At 41.3% G+C, this 21,258-nt stretch overlaps 4 protein-coding genes across 4 annotated transcripts in view; 2 read left to right on the top strand and 2 right to left on the bottom strand. All coding sequences in view use genetic code 11, as the record gives it.

Moving 5' to 3' along the window:
- Positions 1-3,349: 3,349 nt before the first annotated feature.
- On the top strand, positions 3,350-7,180 carry EGR_07667 (Galactokinase; the record flags this gene model as incomplete). Its single annotated transcript, XM_024496916.1, has 7 exons — positions 3,350-3,444; positions 3,487-3,634; positions 4,534-4,596; positions 4,852-5,001; positions 6,037-6,132; positions 6,710-6,868; positions 7,076-7,180. The coding sequence occupies 7 exons, from the start codon at positions 3,350-3,352 to the stop codon at positions 7,178-7,180; spliced, it is 816 nt and encodes a 271-aa protein (XP_024348698.1).
- Positions 7,181-8,970: 1,790 nt separating this feature from the next.
- EGR_07666 (Thyrotropin-releasing hormone receptor) lies at positions 8,971-11,326 on the bottom strand (the record flags this gene model as incomplete). Its single annotated transcript, XM_024496915.1, has 3 exons — positions 8,971-9,170; positions 9,458-9,680; positions 10,574-11,326. 3 exons carry the CDS (start codon positions 11,324-11,326, stop codon positions 8,971-8,973), a joined length of 1,176 nt encoding a protein of 391 aa, XP_024348697.1.
- Positions 11,327-12,731: 1,405 nt separating this feature from the next.
- EGR_07665 (hypothetical protein) lies at positions 12,732-17,759 on the bottom strand (the record flags this gene model as incomplete). Its single annotated transcript, XM_024496914.1, has 5 exons — positions 12,732-12,775; positions 12,810-12,846; positions 14,294-14,405; positions 15,132-15,191; positions 17,635-17,759. 5 exons carry the CDS (start codon positions 17,757-17,759, stop codon positions 12,732-12,734), a joined length of 378 nt encoding a protein of 125 aa, XP_024348696.1.
- A 3,326-nt stretch (positions 17,760-21,085) lies between these two features.
- Positions 21,086-21,258, top strand: part of EGR_07664 (N-acetylgalactosamine kinase) — a gene marked incomplete at both ends in the record, with an annotated part of 5,739 nt that continues 5,566 nt past the window's right edge. The window contains one exon of the mRNA XM_024496913.1: positions 21,086-21,200. Coding sequence (XP_024348695.1) covers positions 21,086-21,200 — 115 coding nt within the window. The remainder of the gene's footprint in view (positions 21,201-21,258) is intronic.

Below are 21,258 nucleotides of genomic sequence, written 5' to 3'. Positions count from 1 at the left end.
ACACAAAATACATTCAAAATAAATATTTCTAGGCTTAAAGCCACTATTTTACGAATCCTGCGAGGTAACGCCTATTTTAAAAAAAGGCAAACTACTAATCTTCATCAAATTACTTATAAAAAATAAAAGATAGGATCTACTGACGCTTTTACTCTTCGTGAGAGGGGTGAGCTGGCTGACCGGAGGCATGAGGAGATCAAGGGAGAGTAAAGTGCTCTGTCGGTTAGAAATGTGCCTAAATTTTGAGATTTCTACGCTACCATGGTATCTTGCCTTTTGATGTGCCTAATGATGCGCATTTATGGCTGCTTTTTACCCTCCGTAAAAAAAGTTGACTTTTAAAATGCGGGTTGCATACTCCAAAATGGAATAAAACAGCATGGCCGTTTAAATCCTCAACATGAAACCCAAAAATCGGAAATTGTGAGCTATGAAAGTAAAAAGTAAAATTTCAAATAATTGTGAATGTATGAATGCACCTTTTAGGCTAGTGGCGGTCAGTACACACCACCCGTCCTAACCGAGGGGAAGCCATTGACCTCCATAACCTAGATTCTCTGTACTTTACAAATAAAAGATGTCCCCCTCAGACCAGTCTGCTCGGTTCAGAAGTATGAAAGTGGAGATTGAATAGAAAACTCCTGAACACGTTACGCTATAACAGTCATGGGTGGTTCTCAAGAAGGCGATGAAGTATCACCTCCGCACTTTGGAATTATTTTCTGCAGATCAAAATTTGGTGCTAAGACGATTTTTCCCTAAGGATTGGAAAAGGAAAGATACTACTTCATCTATAATTTATCCTCGTTTTCCTCACTTTCTTCCGTCCTCCTCTGTTGCTACTTCTCCTAGCGATGTCTATCGTCTATTCTTGGCACTAGCATTAGACATGCGGATAAACACATGCAAAATGGAATAGGTTGTTGGAAAATAAATGTAAGCTAGGGCTGAGACCAGCTTGCTTGCTTGCTTGCTTATGAAGACAGTGGGTGTACCAGCTTACATCTGTCTGGAGCGGAGCGGCTGTTTTTAGCTTTGCGCAGATATAATACTTTCCATCATAAAAATGGTAGAATTGTAACTGCTCGCAACTTGTCTGCCTTGTGAGAAAGGTTATTCACACCTCCCTTTAATGCAAATTGAGAAAATCAAACTTTTCTTGGAATAAAATAATTGTCGTGTTTGTGTCACCTTTGCTAGAACTTTCCAGCCTTCTGTTTGTTAACAGAAAGCTCAATACGTCTCTGCGGCTAGTTTAGACGCTTTACCAGTGACAGCGGTGATTTCACTTGTGTTAGAAGAAAAAACCAACTTTGGTAGCCAAATGCTGCATCCTAAAGGCTGCTGAAGAAAGGCGTCTTCAATGGATGGCTTAAACTGCTGCAGCCGACACCAGAAAGGCTACTGAAGACAGGGTAGAGTGCGGGCACGAATTGTGTAAGTAAATCGCTCTCCTCTAGGTTCCCTGCAGTTAAAATGAAATCTAGATAGGAAGTCGGACAGCACTTGAAGGAAGGATTATTGGCTCCAACAAATGGGCTTGCTGTAGGGCATCCACCATCCGTGAGTACTCTCGAACTTCCATAATGTAACTTGCAAAAAGTGCGACAATATTCGGAATCTATCGCAATCAAGGGGATTCGTCATTGACACCGGGATCAAATAACCCATAGTGTAAGGTCTTCTTTCCAGCTTCGTGGTTTTTATGACATTCCTCCCTCGTGTCATCCCTATTAGCAGACCTATTTGACGGTTTTTAATGACGTTTTCTTGTAATCAATTATGTGCTGCTAAAACACTTGTTCCATGACTATCACCGGATTTGTAAAGGTAAACTTGCTTCCGGTTTGTGCAAAGCCGAGGTCGAAGTTTGATTAGACTGTACCTTAGCGCCATTGGCCAATCAATGTCAGCTTTCACACATAAACACATCAAAGAGTCACATCGTTTGTGATCAAGATAAACAGACTGACTCACATGTAACACAAGTCGTCGCAATGATGGTACGCGCTCTCTACTGCTTTTGCTGTTGGCCTGCAAGTTGTTTCACTTTGTCATCCTTCTGTGTAGTAAAATGATAAAAATTCCCTCAAATCTTGCTTTTCATTTTGATGCATTGCCCTAAAATTTGAAGGTTGCTTCCATATTTTATTTGCTCCTCCCTTCCCAACTGCCTCTCTTGTAATTTGACAGTAACCACAATTTTTTTTACATGACTGTTTTGATGTTATCATTTATTTGTAGGCAAAATATGGCAGTTTTGATGAGGATGAAACAACCAGAAGGCTGAGTGCTCTCTTGGTGGCTAGATGTCCTGAAGTACACCACTGTGAATTTGTTGTAAGGGCTCCAGGTCGCGTAAACCTAATAGGTATGTGATAAAAGTAAATATTTACCGATAATTACTTAATAAAACAAAATTGCACAACTTTTGCATTCTGAGTATCGGCGTCACATATATGTGACGCATCTTAATACGATGTCACAAATGTGTGACGCGTGCTTGCCATGTGTCGGTTGTAACTACGTTTGCAGATATTGAGAGATCCATTTGTTTTCTCCCTGCTTGATCTATGAGACGAACACGAATTAGCACTAGGGGATCACGAGGAAAAGGGAAAGTCAGCACCTCCTTCCCTCTCTCATCCCTGTGCTCAAGTGAGAAGCGTCTTCTCTCTAAGGTCTGCGACATGAGCCATGTGGTCCTGCCTCACCATGTCCTGTGAGAGCAACGTTGGCATATTCGCCATTCTTGAGCACCTTCATGTAGCCTTTTATCCTTTAGCAAGAGAACCAGTCTGTGCATCACAAAAGCACAAGAGAAGGCAATCGTAGGGACGAAGTAATGAAAGCTGGAGGACTTTTCGCGTCAAAAGACGGTCACGCGGTCAGTTGGTGAGGAAAGGAATGGAGAGCAGCAAACTGATGCTTGTAGACTTTTGATGTCATTTTAAGCACACTTTCACGGACCGCGCAGGGCCAGGCAATGAGTTTATCCTTTGATACGAAAAGATTTTATTGCTTCAAGTGATTAGCTTCTTCTTTCAAAGGTCAAAACGCTTATTTAGGTATCTTTATGGATCAAAGGTTTTAACTTCGTGATAATAAATGAGGTGGATAAAAAGGATTATGAAGCAGCTGCTCCCTAACGTTTATGTTGCAGCAGTTAGCATTTGTTCTTTAATATTTCAAAATATTCCCCTCTCATAACCACACCTTCTAGAAAGTTCATGTCTTACCTGCCTTGGAATTGACCGAATGATTGGAAGGTTGAGGAGGCCAATCTCGTAGGGATTTTTATCCCACTTTAGGCGAACATATCGACTATAGCGGCTATGCTGTGCTTCCAATGGCCCTACGGCAAGCAGTCTACATTGCAGTATCTAGCCAGCTAGAAATCGGCCAGGAGAGAATCAAAATTATCTCAGAAAACAAAACACTTGAGTAAGTCTTTATTTCAAAAATGACTTTTTGTTTCGCACTCAGTAATAGCGCCTTTTTTAGTGAATACGAGGGTGATATAGAGAGCGTGTTGAATTTCGCCAGCAATGGTCCTCCACGTCCCCTTAAATGGTATCACTACGCCTTGTGTGGCATTCGGGGATTCAGAGACTACGCAAAACAGCACTTTTCTGTGAGTTACAGGCAAAATTTTACTTTGAATAGCTACACGCCGAAAGTATTCCCTTGTCTTTAAGAGGAGAACTGTCTTGATAACCAGCAAGGGTTGACTTATTTGAAATTTCAAATGTTCCTGGAGAATAATTTGACTTTTGTACCATTGGATGTCTAAATTCAGGTGTTGCTCACATGGAATGACTACCCTAGCAACAGGAGTCAAAAAACTCATTCCTATGCATCTGAGAATGCCATGGCAACGCTTCATTTTGGCCAAATTATTCTGAAGGAGCTGGTTGATATCCAGGGGTCCTAGTTTTGTCTTCAATCCCAGAAAACCGTATGCTGCTGCCTGCACTCACCCATAATTATTTGTTTTCGGTCGCCTTGATTAATTGAATGTGGTCTAGACCGACCCACCACATGGGTGCCAACTGTTAGTGTGCAATGGGACACTTATTACCTCCATAGTGGCATTCCTTTCTGTGGAAAGCTGGCGAAACATGAAGTCCCCGACTGGCTTTGAAAGACATTAATATCTGCTATTATAGTGGCAATCCTTTTTATGGCACACCGACAAGGAGTGAAGTCCAAATTCTATTTGAGCGACAATTGTAGTCGGACGAAGTGTTTCTGCTATCAGTGGGTGGGTTGGAAACATTGGTGACTGATGAGAGGCTAAGACAACCATGTCAATGACTTACGTATAAGAGAAAAGATGGAATATAATGCAGCCCTGCAAGACTTTTTTAAGGCATAACACTGGGGCAGAAGATGTGTTGTTGACATGCAGATAAAATTGGGGGCTACTAGCATGGCCCGAAGGATAGGCCGCATAGTGAAGACAATGGTGAAGCACTTAAGTGCCCCGTCACCAAAACCGAGCGTCAAACATAGCCCTTCTCTTCTCTTAAGCGTCATTTGCAGGACTTCCCGTGGTCAGCCTCCTACGTCAGCCATCAAAACGTGGTCGCTGCTGTAGGAGAAACATCCAGGGCTTCCGGCCCGATGGCATAGCTCTCCAGCGGAGGCAAAATGGTGGGACCTCTGAGCGTCCCATTACCAAAATTAACAATCAACCGAACAATCAAAGTGCTACATATAAAAATCGTTTGCGTAGAAGTTTTACAATATTTATGCCGTGCTTTTAAAGCCACCAATTTGATTATGGTATTTATTTAATCGTTTCAGTTAATAAATCCCCACTCCTATAGTTTCATATCCTCTATTCAGAAGTGGACTCCTCCTTCAATATGCTTACTGGTTGGAAATGGAAATGATCCAGCTTATCTACCAATGAATGCTGGTCTCTCGAGCAGTAGTGCCCTTGTAGTCGCCTCAGCCATGGCCGTAATGCGTGCCACACACACGTATGTTGAACCGGTAAGCTGCCTCCTTTAAGCAAAGCCGGTGAATAAGTAATTCTCACTGACACAAGTAAGAAATACGTAGATGTAATAAATTGTCTTCTGAATCAGCAATTAGGCCCTCGTACTACGTTAACTTACTGTGCACAGATGATTGGACAATGGGAAGATATGATGAGTAGAAAAGTAGTAGGAATAGTCAGCCTTGGTCACTTCTATTTTTTTCACCTCACAGTTCCTAACGTTATATCCTACTTTGCATATGGTTATGCGATCGTCTAAGGCTGGAAGGAAAAAGATGATAACCATCACTTGGAGTAAGGAAATCAGAGGAATGAGGAGGGGAGAGGTAGGCAGCATCTACCCTCCTCACATTCTAGAGGGCTACTCCTCTCACCATCATGATAATGTGTGATCTTATGCCCTAATGTCTTGCAAGAATAGGAGAATGACTTATGTTAGATGGACTTACCAGACTTGTGTACTTTTAAAAAGTGGATCCTGTACATTCTCAGATTGTATCGGGATGTGTAGGGTAGTTAGCCCTCTACTGTGATGGAGACCACATAAAAAGCTTGCTGTACTAAAAAACTTATCCTTATCTAATTATTCTTTATAATGTATTCGTGAAGACCATCGTATGCATTCCCAAGTAGCAGAGATTCATCGTGGCGAGCAAAAGTGAATACCTCTGCCTGGTTGTCTAGTAAAATAACCCTAAAAAGATTAAAATGTTTAAACCACCTTCTTTAGAAGAATCAGCTTACTAGGGCCTAAATGGTTAACAAATTTTGCGTCGAACTGGACATTTTAAGTAGGTAATAAAATTTTATGTAATTTGAAAACCCCCTACCTTAACTTATTAAGTAGTATGCTCCGTTCAGCGTGTATTTTTTAGGGATTCTTAGTTTACGCCTGTGTTAGGTGTGCCAAAAAATCCGCAAAATGCTGAAATCGTGACTAAGTCGCGTGCAGTGTATGAATAATTTTGGCTTATCTCCTGACGCAAAATCGTTACCTTTTTTTTGTTGGTGATGTTTTGTCGCGCTAGAGGGTGTTAGCCGACATCTGTGCGAATTGCGAACGTCTCATCGGAACCCAAGGTGGTGGCATGGATCAAGCAGCTTGTCTTCTCTCCCATTCATCGGTAAATGTCTTTGATTGAATCGTTTTTGTGTTCCCACAAATTTGACATTTACCTAAAAAGTTATGACTATTCATGTGTTTCCAAATGAGTACTTGATCAAATTTGGTTACTTCAGGATAGCTGGTGCATAAATTGTATTTTTCAAGTGCAGAAGGGTGGAGTGAAAAGCTGGCGAACTATTAACACGAATGGAATGGCATAGCTTTAAGGTGATGATCGAAAACTGTAAGTGCTATAAAGTTCACTTGGTTAATCGCATCACAAACAAATATAATTCTGTCAAAGCAAAAACAGTGCAGATTTTTTACATTCTGTCACAGCAGTTACTTTTTTCCTTATTTTACTTGGGGGTTTTAAAACACTGATTCATCCTACAAGATATTTTGCTCAAAAAATTGAAGCGCGATTTCAGATAATGGTGTGGATGGGATTGGGAAGACAAAACAACACTTGTAACAATGAAAGGTGGTTGTCCGTTAACGCAAAGAGAAGCCAGGTCCTCACAGAGGTGACAGAGTCCATGTAGTTACTAGTCTTATCCCCACGTGGTAAGGCTACTTGGTCTTCGATGTTTTAGCCAATCATGATAGAATTTACAAAGCCAACCCTTACAATAACCCCTGTGAGAATACCAAAAGGTGGCGTCTTCTGCGTTGCCGACTCTGGAGCTCGTCTAAACAAGGCCACCACACCAGACTACAATAGTCGGGTGTCACAGTGCAAGCAGGCTGCCAAAGTACCTCTGCTGTCAAAGCTCTCTCTCCTGGTTATATTATTTGACAATATAATGCAAGGTTATTTAGTGTTGCTATGGGAAGTAGGAAATTTTATTCTTAAATGTTTAAATAAGTAATCACGCAAGTATTCAAGTTTCGGGCAGAAACTCTTTAGTTAAGGGTAGTAAATATGGACTAAATAAACACCCAATTTTCTTACTTTGCAGATCCTACACAAGCACCTTAGGAATAAACCAGATATGGATGAAGAACTCTTGATTCTCGGTGATGTACAAAAAGCATTTCGTGTCTGCGTACGTGACGACAGTTGAGGGCACCACACTCACGTACGCAGACATGAAGCATGCACGTGCCTGTTGAGACGAAGTAATGCATGTTTTAGAAGTGTGAAGTGGCTAGTGAGTGTGTCACAGTAACTTGGGTAGTTCTGTCAAATATATACCAACAAGTTGGGCTAGACATTTTCAAAATTTTAATACAGCTGAGGAGACGTTTGACCCCAGCGTCGGTTATGCTTCTCGTCAATTAGATCAAGATTTGGACTTTTACTTCCTTATGCCTCCCCTGTATGCAAACAGTATTAGAGAAGGTGGCTTACTGATTAGGCACAGCTCAAGACTGATGATGCTCCATAGTGGCTTGCGGCTCTTCATTGGAAAGCATGTACAAAGTTCAGAATACATAATGTAGCTCTATGGAGCTTTAGCTGACATCTCCTCTTTCTTACGGCTATGTTATCACGTCACCTCTCCCCAGGTGTTTGCTAGGGCTACCACCAGCCAATGAAGGTTTGAAAGTGACTGCATTTGTTTGCACACTCCACATCCCTTCCTGGAGGTATCATAGACACACAATAAAAGGTTGAACTCATCCACGTCTGCTGATGGTAACGTTAGCACCCACAGTAGATGCCTTACTTCTGTAAAGTTACGGCATACAAGTGGACTAAAGAAGTCCTTGTATCCACCTTTTTAAACTGGGTTAGCTTGTCATTTCCATCTGTGGCGCGCGGCTGATCTTCTCTGAGGTAGTATTTGGTCATGCCTTGAGAGGTCCATTAATTATGAACAGGGAGGCCTAAAGGCATTACTTATGCCAAATCAAAAGTACAAATCCCAAAGACTAACATTAAGTTGTTAAGTTAATGCATAAAGCAAGTCTTAACGTGGTTCGTTTAAACAACAGCCCCTAACCAGTTAATTTCGTCAAAAGGATGATAATAGATGGCTGGTCATAAAAACTTCCATTCACTTATCTCTGACAGGTGATATTACATGCTCATTCTTCTGCTCATGAACACTTCGTCTTGCCCCGAGACAAAAGGAGAAGTGATGCTAGGTCAGAATATTTATTGGCGAAGTATATTAGGGCTTGGGCTATTAATGTCTCCTTAGAGGACAGGCTGCCTTTCGCAGGACCAATATCGGAGCCCCGGAGTTATGTTGCGAAATCAAGAGTGATACAATTAACGTCTTGCATAGGCTCTCCACCTGGCTCTTTTATTTGAGTGCCGTCCCTATCACTCCCTTTTGTCAAACCTCCGCAACAGACATCGAATTCGCGTGCAATCGGCAACACTACTGGATGCGGAGTTCCGTCCGGTATGGGAACTGCATTAGGAAGGGGAGAATCTGCAGACCATCACGCATGCCCATCACAAGTCGTAAGAAGTCTGGTCAAAAAGCACAGTCACTTAATAAAGGACGGAATTTAAAATAGCTTTGTGAGAATACGGATTTGCGTCTGTCTCTCCTTATAGCTTAGTTTATACTTCGTTCCCATTCGACCACCTCTATCTTGGTCCCGTCTAGCCGTAAAGGAGTGGAGGTACTTCCTTATACCCTCTCTTTTACTTGCTATGTAAAATTTGAAGGAGATTTAACTAATGGTGCAAGGTAACCCTTAATTGTCTTTTGAGAACAATTACGAATGTATAGGTGGGCAGAAAAGAGAGGGTTGCCTGGATTTTTCCTAAGAAAGAAGCTCTCCTTCACTGTAAAATCACCTCAGACGAAAGAACACGTTAAGCTTTGACAGATTCTTGTTATTTACATCATATTTTTTACAATAACCGGGTGTCAGTTTCGTTATCTGACAGACATCATCCCTCCGCCAGGGCTTCATTTTTGTTGTTGGAGGCAAGAGCTTGTGACTCATTTGCCTGAGTTAAGTTGGCGACAGTCCTCGAAAGCTGGTGTCTCTGTTGTTGAACGTGACGAAAGTAATCTCGCGATCTAATGCACTCGGTGCGTCGACTGCCCAGCACACTGTTCATCTTACTTTGTCGTCCGAAGCAGGAAGCTTAAAGATAGAGTGATAAACTTAATTTTGTCAAAATCTGAGGACCTAGACCAAGACGCCTGCATACAACTACATTCTTGACTTGGAAATCACTGTAGGACCTCATTAATGTTTTTTTTAAGCATTGAATACCTTTTTATATTCGACGCAATCATTAAAAATACGCTCCATCTTATAACCCATTCAGAGGGGACCTAGGCTCATTGACTTCCACCGACTAATGAGTTCCTCTATTCGCCTTATTTGTTTGGGCAAATTTGAAAGCTTTAAATAAATTATGTCCTTACTCTGTGTAATTAACAGGCGGAAAGCACGACGGAACTTCTTGGACATTGCGTTGTAGAGTATCGGGTTGACAGTGGAATTGAGATACGCCATCGTCTTGACGAAGAGTATCAACCAGTAATCGGTGCGTTTTGGCGTGACAAAGCTGTTATACACCACCAGGGTTCGGTATGGAAACCAAAAGACAGCGAAGAGTATGACTACTGCCATCAACATTTTAACCACCTGTTAGAAAAATTTAAAACAAATTTTAAGCATCTGTATAAAGTAGCAATCCTGTTTGGATAGGCGTTTCAGTTCAGTAAGCGCTGCTCTATATTTCCGTCATCTGGACAGGTTACGTAGCAAAACAAACCGTTTTGCAGAGTGATCAATGCCGCTCCCATCATGACGGAAGTAATTCTTGTTACAATGGTGAGAAACAAAGTTTACCCTACTAGATAAAATATAAATTCCATTTATCATGCAAATGAGGCATTGTTAATCGCCTGAATAGCTTGAAGAGTGCATTCTTTTTTGATTGAGTGATGGACCTACTTCAACACACCAGTCCGCCCCTGCCGACGGAGTATTTTTAGTTAGGAAATTTGCATGAAGGTTATACTGACCGCATAAAAGCTCAAAAAATCAAGTTTGCCAGGATTTAAAAAGCGAGGGAACTCCTACTATGCTAAATGCGTTTTAGAAAGGACTGGGATGGTGTTCTAGCAGCCTCAGGAGGAAAACCTGAAATTAGCAATTATCCATTCAGTAGGAAAAGGCACGATAAATTGTGCTGGAAAATATTTTAATGACTATTATATTTTTTAAATACAGGCTTTTTACAGACATTTGCCTTCTTATCTAAAATCTCAGAGGCTTTTTACCTTTCGACTTCAAAGTGTGTTTAAGTGCATTGTCGAAGTATCCGCCCTAAATTTGCTCCAATTAACTTTGCTGTCTCACCCCAGGGAAATTTGCCCTTTTGGACAATTATTTAGAGGGCCGACAACTGGTTCACATACCTGTTTTCGTGAACGAACTTGACGACCGCCATTTCGGTAGAAAGCAGCCTGTCTCGCCTGTTCCAATGAATTTAAATTGCAGAGAGCGGGACTACCACGTCCTGCACCTCTGACAGCATTTCTGTTGCTTTCTGATTTCCCTTTATTCAGGTTTAGACAGATGGATTTGTGAAATTTGAAGAGTCGTAGAGTGATCTGCGTATACATGACAAATATCAGGCCTAGAGGGAGAGTGTAGAAGAGGATAAAATCCAAGAGGTACACTGTGGAGTATCGCATTCGCGAAAACTTATAGGTGCAGGTTCGATAGGTGCCATAGACATATTCAACTACTTGCGTGTCCAGAGTAAAGAGCCAGACGCAATTATAGGCAGCACAGAAGATCCAAATGCCAGCGATGATTTTGAGTGCTCGGTTCACGGTGCAGAGGGTTTGAGCGCGCATTGGGTGACAGATAGCTACCCAACGCTCCACAGAAAATGCCGCCATGGAAAGAGCAGAAGTGTCTACACAGAGGTATTGCATTGCAACTATAATTCGACAGGCGTGAGTGCCCAGTGTCCACTGTCCGATCATGACATAGAGCTCCCAGATAAATGGAGCTGTAGCATGCAGGAGAAAGAGCATATCACTGAAGGAAAGTGATACGAGGTAGCAGTTTGTTGGACTACGCATCTTCGAGGACCACGTAATCACCGTGATCACAAGTAAGTTGCCCGACAGACCGACTATGAGAATGAGGGTTGCAGCGATTGTACCAAGAAGGCGATAGGGAAGGCTGTAGTAGATTGCAGGTCGAACAGAGAGATTTATATATTGGGAAGAGTTGGGCATGAGAGATGTGGATAAGGATATGTTGTAATCCATTGCTACGGAAAAAGTGTGCCCACGTCAGTGTTACTGCACAATTTTCTGCATCATCTGCAAAGGGGAATTAAATTTTGATTGGTCGCTTTGCTTATCACTGCCATTGGCTAGTTGCGTTACTAAACATCTCTTTTTCTTTTCATTCTTCCTCGCACAGATTTGTTTGCAAATTTATTGAAGAGTAAAATTATTTTAGATTTTTTTAGTTTGGTTTAATTGCAGCCAGAATTCATGCTTGGCCACTTGCTAAGAGCTAGATATTTGGTTGTTGGTTTTACTCACCGCCATTGTACCTTCGTCAGATGAGCTGACCCCCAAACCATGAAAATAGCCCCAAACCCTACCGTATGCCAACAATATTCTGCTCAGGTTTTATGTCTTCTATCGACTTCATATAAGTCTCAAGGTACAAAAATATCACATTAGATGGTTATGTAAAAGCTCTTTTTCATCAGTCCACCTCAGTGCATCCCTAGGCGGAGAAGATAATTTCGAAATGGTCGTGAAGTGCCTTTTGTGCCCCTTTACTTTGTGGACAAATGTCCTCATCACTGCAAAATTTGGATTGTTACTGCACCACTATTGAGACATGGACATGACTTTTTTGACCGCAGGAGAACACGAGGGCAAGAACCAAGATGAGGATGCCCCGACAGGTCCCCTGTAATGTACCCCCAACACGAATTTTTGAGTCTCAAGCTCGCATACGAGTGTGTGCGTTTTATACTACTTAGAAGGTCTCAATCTAGGGTCTAAATCAACCAAACTCTCATGAAAATTAATGAGAAACACTTTAAGTTGATTTAGCAGTATTTGCTGAAGAAAGCGATTGTGCGAATCTCCATCAGTTTTTATGTGGGGTTTGATTAACCTTGCAGATATGATTTGCTAGTAGGCGGTCTGCAATCACTGCGCTCCATTGGGAATAGGTTCAGGCATTTTAGCCAAGGCAAAAAATGATTTAGAAAATTAAAAGGTCATTGCATGAGTTGCATTTGAACTTGTAGGCCAAACGAATAACTGAAAAATTATGTGATCACATTTCCTATTAATGGTGGTGACTAGAGGCTAATTTGGATACAGAAACAGTCTACCCGAGGTAACGGATACATTCGTGATGTCTTATTTAAGGACCTCCGCATTTAGAACACATGTTCTGTTCCCAAAACAAGTACCGAAGTAGTAAATATGGCTAATTTTACAAAGGTCTGATTTCATATACCTGCTTAACCGAGAATAGGCCTCTAGTCATAAATTTTAGTTCTTTTACTACCTTGTCGAAGTGGAACGAGTACGTCAAGGCGCATATGCGTAGTTAGTGGCGACGCAACGCAAGTGTTATTTTATCCTCTCACCTTCCCTAATCATCTTGGAGTTACTTTATGCATGTGGATTTGAACTGCGTTTAAGTAGTAGCCTTAATTGACTGTGTATTCTGTATTGTCTCTTCTGGCATTTAATTGGTCAATGAAACAAAACTAACCTTCTCCAGTTTTTTTTAGGAAAACATGTAAACAGTCCTAAAAAGTGCAAAATAAAAAAGTAGAGGAGATATCTGTCCCACTTATCTATAGTAAGTCAGTCAATTAGGAGTGTAAATGAAGTTTGGAGACAAATTGAGAAGGAAGGGCAGCATACAAATTGGTTAGTAGCGCACCGTAGAGTACACGTTACTCCTTTCTCTAAACTATGAATAAAATTGTTTTGAGTCACAGATATGTAATGCTTTGGTTATTTGTTCACCTCATCGTTTTGATTTCTAAGACATCTGAGGCTCCGCCTCTGCACTTCCGCTAGGCGGTACGACCTTCCGGCCATGCAATGGTTCACTTAACCCGTCACTGCAACAGTAATATAAATATTATGCCATAGTATTGTGCCTTCTTTTGTCTTCAGAGTGGTCTCAGCGGCGAACCGAAGACGACTCGTCAAAGAGGAGAGGGGTCCACGTAATACTTCGCATTTTCGTTTCGCTGGCACTTGAGGCTCTGCTTTTGTACTTCTGCTAAGCGGTATGACCTCAGGGTCAGTATTAAGTCTTCTTTCGTCTTCAGGAAAGTCCCGGAGTGCTACACGCATGTTCAAAGCTGTCACGAGTAATCATAAATTTGTATGTATAAATTGCTTTACTTTTTCCCCTGTGAAACATGGCAAGATGTTAAGTGATTTATAAACGTACAGCAATTTTACCAAATTGCACAGTTTCCTTTTTTGGGTAACGGTCAAATGCTGCCGCGTAGATGTACCGATGTCCGGCCATTTGATTTACCCGACCGTTTTTTGTCCTTATCAACGCAATTCAGAAGTTGCAGGTTTCGTCAAATCTTTTTTTAAATTAGGGAGAAATTTACAAGTACCTTTATTGTGTTAGCCACTGATTACGTCATAAATTTACTAGCCTACTGTTTCTGCAATTCATTGCTTCATAAATAATGGCTCTACTGAATTACAAAGAAAAATAGGGAACGGTGGATTTCCCTAAAAATCCCCTTTCCTCAATTTATGTACACATTTTTATTTTCTAAATTTTGGAATGGCTTTTAAATTATAATATTCAACGTCTGAGGTAAAAGAATTGGCGATATTTTGACAGGCCTACACTTGCTGATCCATCCAGGTTGGTGTAACGATGTTGAGCTTCTAGGTCAATAACACAAAATACATTCAAAATAAATATTTCTAGGCTTAAAGCCACTATTTTACGAATCCTGCGAGGTAACGCCTATTTTAAAAAAAGGCAAACTACTAATCTTCATCAAATTACTTATAAAAAATAAAAGATAGGATCTACTGACGCTTTTACTCTTCGTGAGAGGGGTGAGCTGGCTGACCGGAGGCATGAGGAGATCAAGGGAGAGTAAAGTGCTCTGTCGGTTAGAAATGTGCCTAAATTTTGAGATTTCTACGCTACCATGGTATCTTGCCTTTTGATGTGCCTAATGATGCGCATTTATGGCTGCTTTTTACCCTCCGTAAAAAAAGTTGACTTTTAAAATGCGGGTTGCATACTCCAAAATGGAATAAAACAGCATGGCCGTTTAAATCCTCAACATGAAACCCAAAAATCGGAAATTGTGAGCTATGAAAGTAAAAAGTAAAATTTCAAATAATTGTGAATGTATGAATGCACCTTTTAGGCTAGTGGCGGTCAGTACACACCACCCGTCCTAACCGAGGGGAAGCCATTGACCTCCATAACCTAGATTCTCTGTACTTTACAAATAAAAGATGTCCCCCTCAGACCAGTCTGCTCGGTTCAGAAGTATGAAAGTGGAGATTGAATAGAAAACTCCTGAACACGTTACGCTATAACAGTCATGGGTGGTTCTCAAGAAGGCGATGAAGTATCACCTCCGCACTTTGGAATTATTTTCTGCAGATCAAAATTTGGTGCTAAGACGATTTTTCCCTAAGGATTGGAAAAGGAAAGATACTACTTCATCTATAATTTATCCTCGTTTTCCTCACTTTCTTCCGTCCTCCTCTGTTGCTACTTCTCCTAGCGATGTCTATCGTCTATTCTTGGCACTAGCATTAGACATGCGGATAAACACATGCAAAATGGAATAGGTTGTTGGAAAATAAATGTAAGCTAGGGCTGAGACCAGCTTGCTTGCTTGCTTGCTTATGAAGACAGTGGGTGTACCAGCTTACATCTGTCTGGAGCGGAGCGGCTGTTTTTAGCTTTGCGCAGATATAATACTTTCCATCATAAAAATGGTAGAATTGTAACTGCTCGCAACTTGTCTGCCTTGTGAGAAAGGTTATTCACACCTCCCTTTAATGCAAATTGAGAAAATCAAACTTTTCTTGGAATAAAATAATTGTCGTGTTTGTGTCACCTTTGCTAGAACTTTCCAGCCTTCTGTTTGTTAACAGAAAGCTCAATACGTCTCTGCGGCTAGTTTAGACGCTTTACCAGTGACAGCGGTGATTTCACTTGTGTTAGAAGAAAAAACCAACTTTGGTAGCCAAATGCTGCATCCTAAAGGCTGCTGAAGAAAGGCGTCTTCAATGGATGGCTTAAACTGCTGCAGCCGACACCAGAAAGGCTACTGAAGACAGGGTAGAGTGCGGGCACGAATTGTGTAAGTAAATCGCTCTCCTCTAGGTTCCCTGCAGTTAAAATGAAATCTAGATAGGAAGTCGGACAGCACTTGAAGGAAGGATTATTGGCTCCAACAAATGGGCTTGCTGTAGGGCATCCACCATCCGTGAGTACTCTCGAACTTCCATAATGTAACTTGCAAAAAGTGCGACAATATTCGGAATCTATCGCAATCAAGGGGATTCGTCATTGACACCGGGATCAAATAACCCATAGTGTAAGGTCTTCTTTCCAGCTTCGTGGTTTTTATGACATTCCTCCCTCGTGTCATCCCTATTAGCAGACCTATTTGACGGTTTTTAATGACGTTTTCTTGTAATCAATTATGTGCTGCTAAAACACTTGTTCCATGACTATCACCGGATTTGTAAAGGTAAACTTGCTTCCGGTTTGTGCAAAGCCGAGGTCGAAGTTTGATTAGACTGTACCTTAGCGCCATTGGCCAATCAATGTCAGCTTTCACACATAAACACATCAAAGAGTCACATCGTTTGTGATCAAGATAAACAGACTGACTCACATGTAACACAAGTCGTCGCAATGATGGTACGCGCTCTCTACTGCTTTTGCTGTTGGCCTGCAAGTTGTTTCACTTTGTCATCCTTCTGTGTAGTAAAATGATAAAAATTCCCTCAAATCTTGCTTTTCATTTTGATGCATTGCCCTAAAATTTGAAGGTTGCTTCCATATTTTATTTGCTCCTCCCTTCCCAACTGCCTCTCTTGTAATTTGACAGTAACCACAATTTTTTTTACATGACTGTTTTGATGTTATCATTTATTTGTAGGCAAAATATGGCAGTTTTGATGAGGATGAAACAACCAGAAGGCTGAGTGCTCTCTTGGTGGCTAGATGTCCTGAAGTACACCACTGTGAATTTGTTGTAAGGGCTCCAGGTCGCGTAAACCTAATAGGTATGTGATAAAAGTAAATATTTACCGATAATTACTTAATAAAACAAAATTGCACAACTTTTGCATTCTGAGTATCGGCGTCACATATATGTGACGCATCTTAATACGATGTCACAAATGTGTGACGCGTGCTTGCCATGTGTCGGTTGTAACTACGTTTGCAGATATTGAGAGATCCATTTGTTTTCTCCCTGCTTGATCTATGAGACGAACACGAATTAGCACTAGGGGATCACGAGGAAAAGGGAAAGTCAGCACCTCCTTCCCTCTCTCATCCCTGTGCTCAAGTGAGAAGCGTCTTCTCTCTAAGGTCTGCGACATGAGCCATGTGGTCCTGCCTCACCATGTCCTGTGAGAGCAACGTTGGCATATTCGCCATTCTTGAGCACCTTCATGTAGCCTTTTATCCTTTAGCAAGAGAACCAGTCTGTGCATCACAAAAGCACAAGAGAAGGCAATCGTAGGGACGAAGTAATGAAAGCTGGAGGACTTTTCGCGTCAAAAGACGGTCACGCGGTCAGTTGGTGAGGAAAGGAATGGAGAGCAGCAAACTGATGCTTGTAGACTTTTGATGTCATTTTAAGCACACTTTCACGGACCGCGCAGGGCCAGGCAATGAGTTTATCCTTTGATACGAAAAGATTTTATTGCTTCAAGTGATTAGCTTCTTCTTTCAAAGGTCAAAACGCTTATTTAGGTATCTTTATGGATCAAAGGTTTTAACTTCGTGATAATAAATGAGGTGGATAAAAAGGATTATGAAGCAGCTGCTCCCTAACGTTTATGTTGCAGCAGTTAGCATTTGTTCTTTAATATTTCAAAATATTCCCCTCTCATAACCACACCTTCTAGAAAGTTCATGTCTTACCTGCCTTGGAATTGACCGAATGATTGGAAGGTTGAGGAGGCCAATCTCGTAGGGATTTTTATCCCACTTTAGGCGAACATATCGACTATAGCGGCTATGCTGTGCTTCCAATGGCCCTACGGCAAGCAGTCTACATTGCAGTATCTAGCCAGCTAGAAATCGGCCAGGAGAGAATCAAAATTATCTCAGAAAACAAAACACTTGAGTAAGTCTTTATTTCAAAAATGACTTTTTGTTTCGCACTCAGTAATAGCGCCTTTTTTAGTGAATACGAGGGTGATATAGAGAGCGTGTTGAATTTCGCCAGCAATGGTCCTCCACGTCCCCTTAAATGGTATCACTACGCCTTGTGTGGCATTCGGGGATTCAGAGACTACGCAAAACAGCACTTTTCTGTGAGTTACAGGCAAAATTTTACTTTGAATAGCTACACGCCGAAAGTATTCCCTTGTCTTTAAGAGGAGAACTGTCTTGATAACCAGCAAGGGTTGACTTATTTGAAATTTCAAATGTTCCTGGAGAATAATTTGACTTTTGTACCATTGGATGTCTAAATTCAGGTGTTGCTCACATGGAATGACTACCCTAGCAACAGGAGTCAAAAAACTCATTCCTATGCATCTGAGAATGCCATGGCAACGCTTCATTTTGGCCAAATTATTCTGAAGGAGCTGGTTGATATCCAGGGGTCCTAGTTTTGTCTTCAATCCCAGAAAACCGTATGCTGCTGCCTGCACTCACCCATAATTATTTGTTTTCGGTCGCCTTGATTAATTGAATGTGGTCTAGACCGACCCACCACATGGGTGCCAACTGTTAGTGTGCAATGGGACACTTATTACCTCCATAGTGGCATTCCTTTCTGTGGAAAGCTGGCGAAACATGAAGTCCCCGACTGGCTTTGAAAGACATTAATATCTGCTATTATAGTGGCAATCCTTTTTATGGCACACCGACAAGGAGTGAAGTCCAAATTCTATTTGAGCGACAATTGTAGTCGGACGAAGTGTTTCTGCTATCAGTGGGTGGGTTGGAAACATTGGTGACTGATGAGAGGCTAAGACAACCATGTCAATGACTTACGTATAAGAGAAAAGATGGAATATAATGCAGCCCTGCAAGACTTTTTTAAGGCATAACACTGGGGCAGAAGATGTGTTGTTGACATGCAGATAAAATTGGGGGCTACTAGCATGGCCCGAAGGATAGGCCGCATAGTGAAGACAATGGTGAAGCACTTAAGTGCCCCGTCACCAAAACCGAGCGTCAAACATAGCCCTTCTCTTCTCTTAAGCGTCATTTGCAGGACTTCCCGTGGTCAGCCTCCTACGTCAGCCATCAAAACGTGGTCGCTGCTGTAGGAGAAACATCCAGGGCTTCCGGCCCGATGGCATAGCTCTCCAGCGGAGGCAAAATGGTGGGACCTCTGAGCGTCCCATTACCAAAATTAACAATCAACCGAACAATCAAAGTGCTACATATAAAAATCGTTTGCGTAGAAGTTTTACAATATTTATGCCGTGCTTTTAAAGCCACCAATTTGATTATGGTATTTATTTAATCGTTTCAGTTAATAAATCCCCACTCCTATAGTTTCATATCCTCTATTCAGAAGTGGACTCCTCCTTCAATATGCTTACTGGTTGGAAATGGAAATGATCCAGCTTATCTACCAATGAATGCTGGTCTCTCGAGCAGTAGTGCCCTTGTAGTCGCCTCAGCCATGGCCGTAATGCGTGCCACACACACGTATGTTGAACCGGTAAGCTGCCTCCTTTAAGCAAAGCCGGTGAATAAGTAATTCTCACTGACACAAGTAAGAAATACGTAGATGTAATAAATTGTCTTCTGAATCAGCAATTAGGCCCTCGTACTACGTTAACTTACTGTGCACAGATGATTGGACAATGGGAAGATATGATGAGTAGAAAAGTAGTAGGAATAGTCAGCCTTGGTCACTTCTATTTTTTTCACCTCACAGTTCCTAACGTTATATCCTACTTTGCATATGGTTATGCGATCGTCTAAGGCTGGAAGGAAAAAGATGATAACCATCACTTGGAGTAAGGAAATCAGAGGAATGAGGAGGGGAGAGGTAGGCAGCATCTACCCTCCTCACATTCTAGAGGGCTACTCCTCTCACCATCATGATAATGTGTGATCTTATGCCCTAATGTCTTGCAAGAATAGGAGAATGACTTATGTTAGATGGACTTACCAGACTTGTGTACTTTTAAAAAGTGGATCCTGTACATTCTCAGATTGTATCGGGATGTGTAGGGTAGTTAGCCCTCTACTGTGATGGAGACCACATAAAAAGCTTGCTGTACTAAAAAACTTATCCTTATCTAATTATTCTTTATAATGTATTCGTGAAGACCATCGTATGCATTCCCAAGTAGCAGAGATTCATCGTGGCGAGCAAAAGTGAATACCTCTGCCTGGTTGTCTAGTAAAATAACCCTAAAAAGATTAAAATGTTTAAACCACCTTCTTTAGAAGAATCAGCTTACTAGGGCCTAAATGGTTAACAAATTTTGCGTCGAACTGGACATTTTAAGTAGGTAATAAAATTTTATGTAATTTGAAAACCCCCTACCTTAACTTATTAAGTAGTATGCTCCGTTCAGCGTGTATTTTTTAGGGATTCTTAGTTTACGCCTGTGTTAGGTGTGCCAAAAAATCCGCAAAATGCTGAAATCGTGACTAAGTCGCGTGCAGTGTATGAATAATTTTGGCTTATCTCCTGACGCAAAATCGTTACCTTTTTTTTGTTGGTGATGTTTTGTCGCGCTAGAGGGTGTTAGCCGACATCTGTGCGAATTGCGAACGTCTCATCGGAACCCAAGGTGGTGGCATGGATCAAGCAGCTTGTCTTCTCTCCCATTCATCGGTAAATGTCTTTGATTGAATCGTTTTTGTGTTCCCACAAATTTGACATTTACCTAAAAAGTTATGACTATTCATGTGTTTCCAAATGAGTACTTGATCAAATTTGGTTACTTCAGGATAGCTGGTGCATAAATTGTATTTTTCAAGTGCAGAAGGGTGGAGTGAAAAGCTGGCGAACTATTAACACGAATGGAATGGCATAGCTTTAAGGTGATGATCGAAAACTGTAAGTGCTATAAAGTTCACTTGGTTAATCGCATCACAAACAAATATAATTCTGTCAAAGCAAAAACAGTGCAGATTTTTTACATTCTGTCACAGCAGTTACTTTTTTCCTTATTTTACTTGGGGGTTTTAAAACACTGATTCATCCTACAAGATATTTTGCTCAAAAAATTGAAGCGCGATTTCAGATAATGGTGTGGATGGGATTGGGAAGACAAAACAACACTTGTAACAATGAAAGGTGGTTGTCCGTTAACGCAAAGAGAAGCCAGGTCCTCACAGAGGTGACAGAGTCCATGTAGTTACTAGTCTTATCCCCACGTGGTAAGGCTACTTGGTCTTCGATGTTTTAGCCAATCATGATAGAATTTACAAAGCCAACCCTTACAATAACCCCTGTGAGAATACCAAAAGGTGGCGTCTTCTGCGTTGCCGACTCTGGAGCTCGTCTAAACAAGGCCACCACACCAGACTACAATAGTCGGGTGTCACAGTGCAAGCAGGCTGCCAAAGTACCTCTGCTGTCAAAGCTCTCTCTCCTGGTTATATTATTTGACAATATAATGCAAGGTTATTTAGTGTTGCTATGGGAAGTAGGAAATTTTATTCTTAAATGTTTAAATAAGTAATCACGCAAGTATTCAAGTTTCGGGCAGAAACTCTTTAGTTAAGGGTAGTAAATATGGACTAAATAAACACCCAATTTTCTTACTTTGCAGATCCTACACAAGCACCTTAGGAATAAACCAGATATGGATGAAGAACTCTTGATTCTCGGTGATGTACAAAAAGCATACGGTAAAGCTCAGCCTGGTCAAATGCTTGGTCCCGGTTCACCGATAGAGGAGGCCTTCCCAGGGAAACTCGGTAAGATGTTTAGGCCATCTCATTTCTTCGCATGCAGAAAAAGATGGATGGATGGATA

This window comes from Echinococcus granulosus, assembly GCF_000524195.1.
Source record: "Echinococcus granulosus chromosome Unknown EG_S00083, whole genome shotgun sequence".
Taxonomy (NCBI): Eukaryota; Metazoa; Platyhelminthes; class Cestoda; order Cyclophyllidea; family Taeniidae; genus Echinococcus; species Echinococcus granulosus.
The sequence above is the reverse complement of the archived record's forward strand: the minus strand, read 5'-3'. Positions and strand labels throughout refer to the sequence as shown.